Source organism: Fringilla coelebs (assembly GCF_963513975.1).
Source record: "Fringilla coelebs genome assembly, chromosome: 1".
NCBI classification, from domain to species: Eukaryota; Metazoa; Chordata; class Aves; order Passeriformes; family Fringillidae; genus Fringilla; species Fringilla coelebs.
This window is the reverse complement of record NC_140028.1, coordinates 96,475,265-96,489,944: the sequence shown is the minus strand read 5'-3', so window position 1 is coordinate 96,489,944 and position 14,680 is coordinate 96,475,265. Positions and strand designations below refer to the sequence as shown.

The window sequence follows — 14,680 nt, the reverse complement described above, 5'->3', positions numbered from 1 at the left end:
TGGCTGTATTCCCAACAGATCCTCTCCTTTGTTCCCTCACACCTTTAACTTAACAATGGCTAGGTAATACAGGGTGGTATGTCAGTAAGAGAACCCTTCCACTCACACCAACTCTGCTACTGTTACTCAATGCATACCTACCTACCTGAATCTCAGAGTCAGATAAACACAATCAGGTGTTTGCTAAGATGCTCATACCCTACTTTCCTGTGCAGTCTGGATGCCTGCCCAATTCTCAGTGCAATGTACAACAATTGGTCCATAAATGAGAAATGTGTTGGCAAACAGAAAACATGAGACCTGTCTGCAGTGCAGCCTGGGGAGACTGTTTAGGCTAGTGGTTTATCAGTGGAGTGATAGCTGAGGAAAAGTAGACCAGCTTCAAAAGTGTTGCCTAAAGATACATAGAGAACTTGACCACTCAGTTTGCAGCATGATGAGAGACTCTAGCTTGGAGTGAGTAGCTTGGATCTTTTTTTTAAAAGGTATTTTTTCTTTATAATTTTATTTTTAGTGTATTGTTATTACTATTAATAATTATTACTATGGGTTGAGCAGGGGTTAGACATGAGTGTTGTTCTGCAATAGCAAAGCAGTGATGTGTGTAGAAACATAATTCTGAAAAGTCAGTGCTGCTAAACTGCTGGTAAAGAACAAGCATCTTTACTTCTGACTTTGCAGAAAAACAACTGCTCTGTTTTAGCATTTTTTTAGGGGTCCCTTGTAATATCTAGTGCTATGGGAGCTGAGTGATTTCCAGAAAGGCAGTAAATCCTGTGACAAGTCTCTGCCATGTGCCATTCCTTTCCATCCCACTTTTCTTCTCCCTGAGGAAAGAAAGCTATAAGTGATGCATTTTTCATTTACCTTTTAATTTTTTTCTGTGTTTAAGACTAACATTAGCAAGTGAAAGATCAAAGGAATATGTTTGTTTGTAAAGTAAAAGGCTAAATTTTCATGTGCTTAATATCTTAATATGCATTTTGGACTGGGTCTGCACGAAGTTGTTCCCTAATATTTTCTTTTCCAAAGCATGTGTTCTTATGGTAGGGAAGTGCTTTCAGTGTTAGGGTTGGCTGCCCTTCACCACCATTTCTCTACTCCTTTCTCTCCCCTCACTTTCTGCCAGCTCTAGCTGATATAAATGTGTCTCTCCTGTACACCAAAGCAATGAGCAGAACTGACTCAGTGTAAGCAGAGGTGCTTATACCAGGTGATTTTTGGTTGTCTTTGGACAGGTTTAGGGGGAAAATGGGTATAAAATGAAGTACAGAGGGCACTGACCTCATTTCTGTGCTATGAACATTTTGCAGCTGGCAGTAGGCCATGGGCAGGAGGATGCATGGCTGGAAAAAGCCCTGCTGCAGCAAACCTGATGGTTTTGGCAGGAAGAAAAGATAACTGGGTAGGTAGGGTTCTCAGATGACATGAACCAAACATCACAGGTGCTCATTTAGGACCTTCCCACCAGCTAATTTCTTTTTAGGTAGAGTAGGAGAGATGCAAGTGAATATGAAGGGAGGGAGCTGAAATAACAAGGATCAGTACATCTCCTTTACACATCCAGCTACACACCTGAGCTGGGTGAGTATCCTATGGCACCTTCCTTGTTTGCCCACTCATTCCCACCAGGCTTGGCTTGCCAGCACAGGAGGAACCATTGCAGAAGGCACACACTGAAGCTGCACTGCCAGCTGACACATGGAAAAAAGAGAAGAGAAGAGAAGAGAAGAGAAGAAGAGAAGAGAAGAGAAGAGAAGAGAAGAGAAGAGAAGAGAAGAGAAGAGAAGAGAAGAGAAGAGAAGAGAAGAGAAGAGAAGAGAAGAGAAGAGAAGAGAAGAGAAGAGAAGAGAAGAGAAGAGAAGAGAAGAGAAGAGAAGAGAAGAGAAGAGAAGAGAGAAGAAACTCCAACAAAACAAAACAAAAAACAAGCAACCACCAAAACAACAAAACCAAAGTGTTCCACAAACAGAAAAAATAAAACAAAGAAAAACTGAAGACCTTTGATTTTTCACCCTGATGTTTGAGGCTGATCATAAAAATTAGGACAAAGCAAGGTGTGTGCTGTCTATGGTGTAAATGTAGTCTAAGCTCCTAGCAGCATTTTTATAGGGAAGAAAAATTTTGCCTGCTTTGCTTCCTCACATTAGTCCTAATCCCAGTATATGGAAGAGTCTGGCTCTAGTCTGACAGCTCATCCCAGAGCAGCAGAGGAGATGTCTGTCCTGGTGAGTCCTGACGAGATGTCATAGGCCAGATTGCAGATAAGGAGGCACTCCTCCCCTGCCACTTTCAGCGGGAATAAGGGGCTAAACACTTCTAAGAAATTGGCCTATCATTCCTGAATGTTGTACAAAGTAACTTCTGCTTCTGGTGCTTAACAATTAGAGGAAAGAATATCTCCTAAACCCTTGTCCCCACTGAAAACTCCAATTTCTTGCAGCTAGGATGGGAACATTCCACCCTGCAAAACATTGGAAGTAGCTGTCCACTGGATTGCTATTCTGCAAATCGACTATTACTACATAAACTAGTAATGTTTCCCCTATATATATAACAAGCCCAACAAAAAGAATCAATTTCTGCTCTTTAGAGATAAACCTTTACACAAGGTTTGTGGGGTAAGAGCAGTCAGAGTACTCTTAAGAGTGTGCTGTAGCTCTGAGACTCCCCTCCCTCACCATTTTCTCTTGGCAATGCCATGACAATTGTTCTGTGCTGAGTAGACTCCCTGAAAAAGACTCCAAAACTTGCTGCTTCTTCATTATTTTGATACAGAGACTGCCAAGCATTTGGACATAGTGAATGTGGTAGTGCAACCAGGTTTCACAGTTGCTGAATACAGAGATGTTAGACATTAGTTAGTTACAATACCAATACCATCAACTGCTTTTTTGTAGTGCTTTCCTTGGGAAGATCTCAAAAGACTTCACAAAGCAGGTCAGTAGTATTCCCACACTTTTGAATCCAGAGCAGTTAATAGGCCCCCATTGGATTGGCAGACACTGGCATGCAGGTAAAACACACTCAGTAAGTGCAATGTATGAAGCCACAGAAACATGACAGGGAGAGCTTTCACTTTGCAGTTTCAACAAACAGCTTCCCTCTCCCATTTAAAACTCAGAGTTTGTGCCAACAAATGGCAAGAGAATTTTAGGCTTTCATTTCTGCCAGACTCTTAGAAAATGTTATCATCACCCTCCCTGGCTGTTTTCATAGGAAGGGTTGGTGCAGACTGTTTTCACCTGTGCGACTTGCTTACTCCCACACCCACTTACTCCCACACCTGTTTCTCCATGGACAAAATCAACTTGAAGCCAGAATGGCAGTCACTTGATTCTCTTTTTCTCTGCAATCACTAAGTCAAAGGAACATGCAGGGGAGGGAAATGGACTATATCCCAAGCCAGGAGCACCCTCTTCTCTGCTTTCAGAAAAAAGAAGTGTGAGGCTGTTTTTTTCCCAACCTCCTTTTTATAACCTCTGACTTTCTGTGCAGGAAATGGCTCTTTCTAGTCTTGATGTTATCTTGTAAATGTACTAATACTGCTGCCTCAGGCATTTGAGTGGAGAAAGGCATCCAGATTTCCTATCCAGAAAATCTTTTAATAACTTCCCTTGGAGGCTGCTGTTTTGCCCAAGACAGAGGCTTGCATGGCATAGCTGGGACTGGAGAGGACAGGACTAGGGCAACGGGACAGGCAGACCAAAAGAAGGAAAGGTAAAAGGAACGTGGCATTCCAGAGGCAGATTTGCAAGACTTTTGCCTGTTTTCCTGCTGAGGTCAGACTGTTGAAGGGAAACAAGCAGAAAACAAGAGACAAAGGCAGAGCAGAAGACTTTTAATAGTTCATTTTAAATAATATTGTCAACATTGTGAATGACTTAGGCTTGTCAAAGGTGGTGCAGAATATCATATTGTGTTTTGCCATTTATCCAGTGCATGTGTTTAAAAAAATATACAAATACTGTCCCATCAGGAGCTTCGGTATATAATATTTTTTTGAGAAACAGACTGGCATTGAAACAGACGTGCAAAAGTGACATAATATGTTCACAAAACATGTTTTAAATAAGTTTCTAAGCATGCTTTCTACTGAAATCTATTTTTAAAAATTCAGTTTTACATCTATAAATACATAGTACAAAAATGCAAGTTTACAAGCCATTTTTTCCAATAGCTACGCCATTTGAAGGCTTAAGTTGCAGCATTCCTCCAACACGATGCATATATTTAAGCACAATAATATTAAGTATTTAAATATAAAGTTATGAAGTGTTTGAGAATATAAATTAGTAACAACACATAGAGACAAAAATACATGCAGTGTGAAATAAATAATTCATCAGCTTTACATATGAGGGTATATATAATATTATACAAACAAAATATACAAGATTATAGGATTTGATCTGGAAGTAGCTCACATTTGTCACTTAAACATGTAGGCAATCTCAGTGCAGTAAAAATGTTACTTTATGGGGTTACTCATACACTCAAAATCAGGTGCACAAGACTACCTTAGTGAAATGGCTCCTGACTGGAATGGTTCCTGACTATAACAGGCCCCACAGAAAACTTGGTGTGAAAAGCCTTGGGGTTTAGTTTTAGTCTTGTGAGCTGAGATACTGCTGGCATTCTGGGTCTCCTTTAATTGCTGGAGATCCAGGAATTCTTCTGCCGTTTTTTGGATAGACACACCAGCATTCAGCAGATTCTCCATCCAGCAAAGTTTCACACTAGAATATTATTAAGGAAAAAAAAAATCACAATAAGTAACTGTAGGATTACCTGTGAGGTACTGCCAATAGAGGTGTTGGACACAATTAGGATCAGAAGGTGAGGACCTGCCATGCACAGGCTTGTTTTGAATGCAGTGGTCTGCAGAGCCTCTAAACAACACTTGGTTAGGGAACCAAGACCTAAGCTCAGCTATCACAAGAGCAACTTCAGATTTAAAACTGTCCAGTCCTTGGTAAACAACAGTAGAAAAAAGCAATATCTTCCAGTGCCAGTATCTTCCAGAGAAATAGACAATCTCATAGGGTGAGAGCAGTGATTGAACTTTCTGTCTCTTCACACAAGGAGACAAAAAAGGTGACATGTTTGGGTTTTTTTTCTTGAGGAGGGGCTTAAACCAGTTTCTGTTTGTGCTTGATTAGATCCCAGGTCACAGTGTTCGTGAGTCACCGTGATGCCATCCCCAAAACCAAAGACTCTTGGTGACACAGAATTATGCAGACCTACTAAATTTGTGTGCATGACCTGTGGTTACAGGGTGTGGCTTGAGGTTCAGAGCCTTAGTTAGTTTTGCAGATTACTCTCACTGTAACTTGCAATAGATTTTTTTGAGGGTATAATGGAAATGAGCAAATAACCTAATTCACAGGCAGCACAAATCAGTATTTTTGTTAGGCTTTAAGAAGGCTAATTTTGCTCTAAAGAGGTTTTTTTTTTTCACTGCCCATGTAGGTTTTCCACTGCCTGTGAGCTGAGACCCTCTTTTTACATAGTGCTTATTATATACTCAATGGGTTTTGGCAGGTAGTATGGCTGATCTTACGAGTTAATGTCAACTGACTGAATGCTAACAAATCAGGTACATGGGACAGATAGGGTTAAAATATTTTGGAAAAGGCTTTGAGTGCACCTGTTTTGTGAAGGGAAAAAGACTTCTGCCTCTATTGCTGACAGCCACCAGCATGCAGCTCGCCTTGAAGAGAAGGACAAACCATCTGCTCTAAGTATCCCTGTTTTTACAACCTGCTGCAAACTTGGGAGTTTGGGAGCAGAGGGCTGTGAAAGGGTTGGCTGTATCAGGCAAGTGCAGCACTGCTGTGAGCAGAGAGGGGGGAAAAGGCACGCACCTGTTTGCTGTGGTAAAATCCATTCTTGTTGCAGTTGGGCAAGTAAAATTTGTAAATCTCCCCTCTGCTTCTCTGCTGAGCCTTCACCAATTTATACAGGGCTCTGTAGAGCTCCTTCTGACAAGGACCCTGCAAGAATACCAGCGCAGTGAATACCAAAATCACAAGTAAATCAGCTACATAAAAGGTGATCAGAATATACACAGTAAAGAACTGAAAATGCTTATTAGGCATAAAGTCTACACCAGCCTGTTTTGCATGTAGTTTTTCTTCTTTCAGTAGAAGCACAGCAAGAAAAATCTGGTGTTGCATTCAGACCTTTGTTTTTATTCTTTGAGGTTTTTTCTGTTCTATAAACATGGGGATTTTAGTCCTTAAATTGCCACTCAAGAAAATTTAACTTGTACTAAGTAAACACATTACTGCTTAGGGGATACAATCTCTCCTCTTATAGGGAGGCGGAAGTTAGAAGACTGGTACATGAGATTGGTCACGTTTTCCAGGGTGACATGGCTTGTGCTCTGTTGATATATGGAGGATAGGTGCAAGACACATAGATGGTGCAAGAACAAATATCTGAATGTTTGTTATCTTTTGTACAGGACAGAGTCGCTGCCAAAGCAACATGGAGCCATTCTGTAGCTCTAGGACCAAACCCCAAAGTTCTTGGAACTGGGAATGAAGAACTGTTTGCAATATTCACTGTTTTCACATTTGCTGGCTCTCTTTTTCAAAGTCACAATTTCTGCACATCAAAAGTACCTAACACATTTGAACCTCTGCTTTTTGCAAAACCTCCCCATGTTAGCCTCTCATATAAGCTGTCATATTCCAGTCTGTGGGTTTATCTGTGGCTCAGGGTGAGAAAAGCAGAAGCCCTAAAAATCAGAACTGCAGCTAACAGCACATGTACATAACAGTTCAAACTAAATCAGTGATTAAGTCCTGTTCTGGATATGGAATGAGGCTTCCTAAGGTAGGGAGGTGATTAGTATATTTTTTATTTTTCTTTTCCATTTTGTCAGTGACCATTACGAACCAAAGCTTCTGTTCTGCCCAACTAACCCCGCTCCATAATGCAGGGGTGCTGCTGCCGCCGGGGACTGGTCTAACCGCGGTTCTCTGGTGCCCTCCCGTGGAACACAAACCCGCTTGCAAAGGCCGTACATTCTCATTACCCACTAGGATTTTGCAGAGTCGAGCCCCACTTTAATTTTTGAGGTTTCTTTCTTTCTACATGAATACACTCAATAGTGTTTCCTTGTGATCAGAGTGAATCGCGTTTTGTTTTGCATTGATGCTTCATCAATAACTACATGGAAGGACTCCCTTTTATTTTGCTGTGTGTTGGACCAATGAAAAATGCCTTTTCTTAACTAAAATAAAAAAGGATTTAATATAGATTCCTGTAAATTAAGGGGGCAGGTTAGAATCTGATTGTAAATATGGTTAAACATTCAGCCTCTGCATGAATTCTGTTTAGGACATGCCTGATGCATGTCTGCTATTATGGCTCCAGACATTTTGTCTGTTCCTCAAGCATCTGATGAGAACATTCCAAAAGCTGGTTTGCTAGCTACCCAAAATACTGATATTTCAATGTTGCTGCTAGAAATTTCAGTAGAGCAAGGCTCTAGTGAAATGGTTTCTGAAAGTTTTACAAAGAAAACCCACCTGCTCTTTCAATTTCTTGAGTTCAGATATTCTCTTTGCTTTCATATTTTCATATGCAGTGATGGAATTCCAGGGAATGGGTTTATCCTGGCCTATGGGAAACATCAACTGGTAGTTCAGCAGCTGATCCTGTGTTATTTCAGTGCTTTCCAGAGGCATATCATCAGGTTCTATAGAATCTGGAAGTGAATGATATTAAGGTAAACATCTTCAGTGAAATTTGGCATTTATTTCTCAAAGTTTAAAAAGGTGAAGAGAAAGATCAACCAAAAGAAAAGAAAAAGTAATATCTAAGACACCCATTAGAGTAGATCCTGTAGGAATTAATACATGTGCAGCATGGCAAATTATACTTTGATATTAAATTCATAGAAGGGCTCAGCAGCTATTCTCTAACAAGTTGGTTATTTTATGATCCTTCAAAATTACTTGAATCCCAAAGATGAAGTTGCAGTCCATCTGTTAGAAGTGAAAAAAACCTTCTTGACTACAGTGGATTGTAGAAACTTGGCTATATGAAAGATTGAAGTTAAACGTGTAATGAATTTAGATTTTTGTCATGTATTTCTGATTTTAATCAGAGAGGAAATGGTCAAGACCTCATCCCATGGTATCCTGTACTTTGCTCTTTCTTATTCATAAATAAGAAGAGGTAGCAATTCACAGGGGCCAGAAGTAGCTCCTGCTGACCTGCAGTAGACCAAATAGCAAAGAACTGGCAGAAAAATATTTGTTTCTGCCTGATCACGGCCTTCACTGCTCTGCCTGACCAGTGCCTAAATCAGCATGTGTGAACTCTTCCCCTGAAAGCAAGGGAAGCTCTTTGCAATTGTAGGTGATTCATCATTATGTGTCTAAATCCAGCCTTGCTGGATCAAGGCTGTAAACAGGCAATGGATTGAAAATGTTCAAGAAGAAATGAAGGTGAGAAATTGAGGAGAGAAAGAAAGGAAGAAAGAAAGGAAGGAGGGAATGAAACCAACTCTGGAAAAATCAAATCAAATTTAATGCAGGTAGCTTAAATACTCAATTTGGTCACTGTTCTCTGCCTTCCCCACCCCCTCAACTACAAGAGAAACTTCACTTACTTCTACTAATGGCTATTGTTATTTTGAGTCAGTGATGATTATTTTTGTAATGCCACCGAGTTAATAATCACTTCATAGACATAACAGTAGTGATGATGAAAATAATAATAAGAATAATCATCATCCTAATTATAATTATTATCATAATAAATTGAAAAATACTAAAATAACACTGAAGAAGTTCCTGCCCATCATATAGTTTAAGATGCTTGAGATGCCTTTTTGCCTCAAGATAATTTGGCTAGCACTCCATTGCTCCAGGTACATTTTATTCCCAGGCACAAAGCCTTTTCATTCTCTATCATGAGTTTTAGAGATGGACATAACCAAAGCCTATAAAACATTTGCCTATTCCAGCTGCTGTCTGCAGCCTCCCAGACACTTTACTGTAGTTATTCTGCATCGTTCCATCTCTGTGCTTTAGGGTTTTTGTGCTTTCAGACTGTAGCGTACTAGCTTGTTGCGAACATCTTAGGCCCGGCACCAGGATGCACCTCACCTCGAACAGGTCAGAGCACGTTTCCCTAGAAAGCGCATTCCAGCCTCCCTATATTTCAGACGCCTCCCTAACTTCGCTCATACTTCGCTCAGTGTTCCCAGCTTCTGGCTCCCACAGCCCGCGTCGCGCCTGCCCATCCCTCGGGCTGCCCCGGCCGGGGGCTGTGCGGCAGCGCCCGGCGCGCAGCTCCCGACCGGGCCCGCGGGGCGGCGCGGAGCGGGACGCGATGGCGCGGTACCTGCCGGCTCTTCCGTACGCATCCCTCCGACCTCGCTGGCGGGCAAGCACGTCCCGTGCCCCTGGATGAGGGCGGAGAGCGGCCGGGATTCCCTCGCGGGGATGTGGCAGCGGAGTCCCAGGCGGCAGCGGGCGGTGTAGACTCCGCAGGGCTGCCCCGGCCCGAGGGCGCAGATCTGACAGCAGCCGCAGCCGGGCTGCCGGGCAGCCTCCGGGCAGTCGGGCGGGACGGGCGGGCACAGAGCGAGCCTCTCCGGGGTGCAGGGGGCGCAGAGCACGGGCTGCGCGCCGCGGGCCAGGCGGGCGGCCGGCAGCGCGGGCAGCAGCAGCAGCAGCGCCGGCAGCAGCGGCAGCAGCCGCGCCGGGAGCCCCGGTCGGCACAGCGCGCACCGCCGGCCACTCATGCCGCTGAGCAGGGGCCGGGCTCGGGCGGCTCGGCGGCCTGGAGAGCAGGAGGCACCTCACATACATTGGGCTTGCCCGGGCCATTTATACAGTGCTTTGCCTGGGTATTAATCTTTAACCCCGAGTTAACTATTATCTGAGCAGGGGGGCCGGAGAAGCGTCGTTTCGCTGGCAATTCAAGTCCCTGGCCGTTGTTCCCCTCCCCTTTCACTTTCCTCCTTTATCTATTTTCTTTCGTCCAGACATGCAGGAATGCTTTTATTCCCTCACTCCCACCTCTTTGCCCCAACACAGTTGAGGAAAAATGTGGTGGGGGCTGGAGAGAGAATTGGCAGAAGGGAATGGATGACTGGGGGCTATCCCCTCCCTTTTTGCTTGCCACAAATGTCTCCTGTTCTTGACTTTTCATAAAAATGTAAATGTTCAAAAAACAAGGGGGGAGGGGTGGGGGGAGGAGGGAAATCCCATTGAAACTGAAGCAACTGAATTCATATTTCCACAGCAACAAATGCAACAAACCCTTGTTTAATTTTCGTCATGTGGCTGCAGGTTAGGAGTACACTGACATACCGAAGAGGAGGCCTCAAGGGTAATAAAGCCATCAGGATCTCGTAACTGCTGCACACATGCACGTAGGAGTCCTTGCAGTAACCTCCGCCGGTGGCTGCGCAGCTGAAGCAGGATCTCGTGTGCCTGGGCTCGGTTTTGCTCCTGGAGTGAGAGAAGGAGCAGTCCCCAAAACACCCATTTCAGGGAAACCAGTATTTTGTCGAACAGTTAAAAAATAAACTAGATATCTGCTTTTCTGTCTGTCCTTTTAATGCTCTCCATCTCCTCATGTATCACCTAGGGGAGGTGTAGGTGGGAAATCTTTTCTGCTTTGCCTGCAACAGTTGCCACTCCAGTAAAAGTACTCAAACTTCACTGCACTGAACAGATTATTTTATCCTGGTATTCACAGTATGTACCAAGCTTGAAATAGCACATTCCACTGCAAAGCCATGTAATGCAGCATGATTTTTTGTTTACTTGATTTTTTGTTGTGTTTTTCTTTTTTTTTACATTTATTTATCTTCCTTTGTAAATACATCATTTATGTGAAAGAAAGTGAAGCAGAACTGCAGAGCATGTTTAATGTCGTTATTCAATCTGTTCTCCAGTACAGATGACAAAGGTTTTATTTATAATGTAGTGATTTCTTACCCCTCTATAGTCATAAGTGAAAAGTCCTCAAAAGCATTGTCCTCGATTACAGACTTGAAATATTTTCACTTAACTACTTTTTAAAAATTCAAATACTTTCAGGTATCTCTATCTCGATACACCAAAGTTGAAACTCATTAGTATTTTAAAGTACTCTAAAGAAACCTAATTTTACAGATTTTAAAATAATTTAAAATAATAAAAAATTTAAAAAATAAGTCTGTGGACTTCGCATGTCTATCTGGGAACAAATTTTGGCTAAAAATGTAGGGCACAACAATTGCAATTAGACTTTTCAAACTGTTTTCCCACTTTCATTTCTACTTTTTATTGTGCATCTGTCTTGAAAAACTATGACTCTCTTACCATTCAAAATGAAGTGAAAAATGTACAGGAATGTGTCTATTTCCTCTCCCAAAGAGAAAAAGGAAACAATACAAAACAAAGTCTCTTTCATGAAGAAACATGAAAAAAACCCCAAAATTAATGGAAAGTAGACCAAGTTGTAAAATGACAAAGAGCCAAAGAACTCATTAGCATTTGTGTATGTGTATGTGTGCATTCATCTACTTATCTGTGTATTTTGCTGTTTGGACAGGTTTTTATGAACTGAATTGAGGATCATTGACTGACAGCTTAACATAAGCTACTGGCCTCTGAAATTATTGTACTCCAGCCTACCACTGTCCTGCCTGCAGTTTTTCTGTCTAAAAAAACTGGGATGAACTGGGAGTAAACAACTTTTAATGGTATAAGTGAAATGATTTTTAAAAAGGATTTTTTAAATCATCGCCATCATTTTTAAGTAACGAGATAAAGACACAATGCATGAAGAGCATGCTTGTCTGATGTATGGGCCTACATAAAAAAACTACTGTTAGTTTCAAAAAATCTCATTCTTTCCATGCACCATCATGTTTACAGGTCTTTGGCACATTTTGCCTTGCTGTCAGGCAGCTGGCAGTATCTGAACTGCTCAGGCAATTCCTAAGAACTTGCAGCCTTCTACAAGTCAGATTTTTTTCAGTGTACCCAGTAAGAGAAACAAAAGATAAACAACACCCCTCCCCACAAAATGAAAAGTGTTTTTGAAAGGGTTTTTGGTCTGTTTCCTTCATGGTTCCAGGCGCACTTGAAATCATGGCCCAGCCTTTTTCACTTGCTAGCTTTTGTGAAATTGAATTGAGGAAACCTAAAAATCTGCCAAAGCAGATTTTGTGAGATGTTCTGCTGTACAAAAGGTAGACCCATAAAAATCAGTCCCTCCATATTTCATTTATGTAATGAGCATATGTTAGAGCAGGTTATGATAACTCAGGACAGTATCAATCAACCAGACAATGCTTTCATATAGACCATGGGACATCAATGAAGTGAAAGCAGTGTATAAGTTTATGTAGACTCTGATGTAATACTACAACTCATCTACCAATCTCCACCTCTGACCCTGACATTTCTTTAAAGAACACAAGCAGGTAAGAACCAGGAGGTTAAAAACATTAATGATGTAAAGTTGTGTTTACTGAAGGCTTTTGATGGTAATTTTTAGGTTTTTCAACTGTTGACTCCTAACTTGAAGCACTTGTCAAAAGACACCACATGAATCTCAGGCAAGGTTTACTTTTTCTGCAAGATTTTCCCATTGGTTTCTCAATAACTCTTAGCCAATGACTTCACTTTGAATGATAAATAAAGTTTGAGATTTTTTAATTCTTTTGCTTTAAAGTGGAGTGACTCACAGAATGTCAAGTTCTATATACATTTGGGTGCAAGTCATTTTTTTCCACTAATTACGAAAAATTCAAGTAACTTGCCAAATAATTTCCTACCGAGACTGCTTATCTGGATATGTTTTTAAAAACCCCAAATAAACAGTGGAATATCCTCATTATCTTTTTTAAGGTAAGAAACTAAGTCTAAATTTTATGCTTAATATCTGTAGTGGTTTTGGTTTGCTAATTTGAGATTTCTTGGCTAATGTACTAATTAGCCCTGGTCAATTATTAGTGCACTCACATGAATGTAATTACTGATTTCTTGCTGTGAGATAGGATTAGGAGAGAGGCAAAGCAGGCTCAAAACTTTAAAAAGGTATAAAGAAAAATTTATTAACAGTAACTAAAAGAAAGAGTAATAAGAATCAGAACACAACCTTCAGAACACTTCTCCCCCTACAAACTTTTCTTTTCTACTGATAATGTAAAGAAACAAAACCTAAAATTTCCAGTCAGTTTACCACCTCTAGAATAGTCTTTCTTCAGTTCACTTAGGGAGAGAAGTCCTTCTTGTTAATGTTATGGAGATTTCTTCACAAGAAAAGAGTCTTTCATGGCTTTTAATTTCCAGGAATAACAACCACCTGGGGAAATCTGCATTGTGAAATCCCTCCTGTTTTCACAGCGTCTCCCACAGCTGTGTTTATGGGCCATGTCAACTTATGGGGTACAGTTTTAAAGATGAGTTGTTTAAAAGCAAAGGTTTTCATTATCAATCCCTGAAACCATATTCATCTCTAGGAACAGAGATCTTCTCTTCCTAGGAGCACAGGATCTTCATCACTCTTCTCTCCTCTGTTCAAACTTCTAGTAGGATTTCTGCACTTTAACATCTGCTTGCTTTAGTATGGAGGCCTTTGCTCAATACCTACAATTTGAACACTTTCATCTCCCCTTACCTTCATGCATTACAGGGAAGAAAAGAGTCCTACTCCATAGCTTTACAAGAGGATTTCAGCCTAAAACTAAAGGCTCATCCCTCCTATCTGGAACTTGACTACTTCTTCACTGACCTTGGTGTTTTCATGTTGTTTCTTTATGTGTCTGCACTTCTGACATGTTCTCTCACTCAAGGGAGGATTGAAGCACTGAAAGAGTCAATATCCCGCCTGGGGCCCTTAGAAGGTCCTGTGTTCCTGGCTGGACTTGGTAGCTTGTGGCGGGAACTGTGGCTGGGGGGGTAGCAGCCAGGACCTCAGCAGAGAGCACACCAGGGCTGTAGCAGCCAGGACCTCAGCAGAGAGCACACCAGGGCTGTAGCAGCCAGGACCTCAGCAGCAGCATACCAGGGCTGTAGCAGCCAGGACCTCAGCAGGCAGCACACCAGGGCTGTAGCAGCCAGGAGCTCAGCGGAGAGCACACCAGGGCTGTAGCAGCCAGGACCTCAGCAGAGAGCACACCAGGGCTGTAGCAGCCAGGACCTCAGCAGGCAGCACATCAGGGCTGGTGGCTTCTCCTCTGCCCCTGCCCAGCAGCCAATGCTGGGTCCAGCGGGCATCCTGCAGCAGGGGCCACCTGGCCTGGCCTGGCTGAGACAGGGGCAGGGCTGGCCACATTATCTCTTTGCTGGCTGGAAGGGAAAAGGACAGAGTTCCTGGGTTTCTTTCCTCTTTAACACGTGTTTTTCACAGAAGCATGTCTAGCTTTCCAATGGTTTAGCAGATTATCAATTCCCAGAACCAACTACTGATTGGTTTCCTATCAGACACAGAAGAAACTGCTAACAGTCTCTCCCAAAACATCACTTCTGTGATGCAAAACTAGCACAATATCCAAAACCACTATGATGCACATACACACATACCACCTACAAGTGGCATCAAGCATATGAAGAGAAACAGCTATGATGCAAATATAAAACCCATAGTTTCTTCTCTGAATTTATTGCGTGTAAAAGGATGCTTTATTTCAGCTGTGTGGGTTATCAGGAAT

General features: G+C 42.0%; 1 protein-coding gene across 1 annotated transcript; it reads right to left on the bottom strand.

Moving 5' to 3' along the window:
• Positions 1–3,831: 3,831 nt before the first annotated feature.
• On the bottom strand, positions 3,832–9,787 carry IGFBP1 (insulin like growth factor binding protein 1). Its single transcript, XM_084222047.1, has 4 exons — positions 9,367–9,787; positions 7,542–7,720; positions 5,868–5,996; positions 3,832–4,739 (listed from the first exon to the last, which is right to left on the bottom strand). The coding sequence occupies exons 1-4, from the start codon at positions 9,767–9,769 to the stop codon at positions 4,608–4,610; spliced, it is 843 nt and encodes a 280-aa protein (XP_084078173.1). The 5' UTR covers positions 9,770–9,787; the 3' UTR covers positions 3,832–4,607.
• Positions 9,788–14,680: the final 4,893 nt, after the last annotated feature.

What these genes read in the sequence shown, in the direction of transcription:
- IGFBP1 (XM_084222047.1), bottom strand. Translation starts at nt 9,769, where the DNA reads ATGAGTGGCCGGCGGTGCGCGCTGTGCCGACCGGGGCTCCCGGCGCGG. An exon ending in GCGTACGGAAGAGCCGGCAG is followed by an intron (nt 7,721 to 9,366) that starts GTACCGCGCCAT and finishes ATTCACTTCCAG; the next exon opens with ATTCTATAGAACCTGATGAT. An exon ending in TCAAGAAATTGAAAGAGCAG is followed by an intron (nt 5,997 to 7,541) that starts GTGGGTTTTCTT and finishes GTATTCTTGCAG; the next exon opens with GGTCCTTGTCAGAAGGAGCT.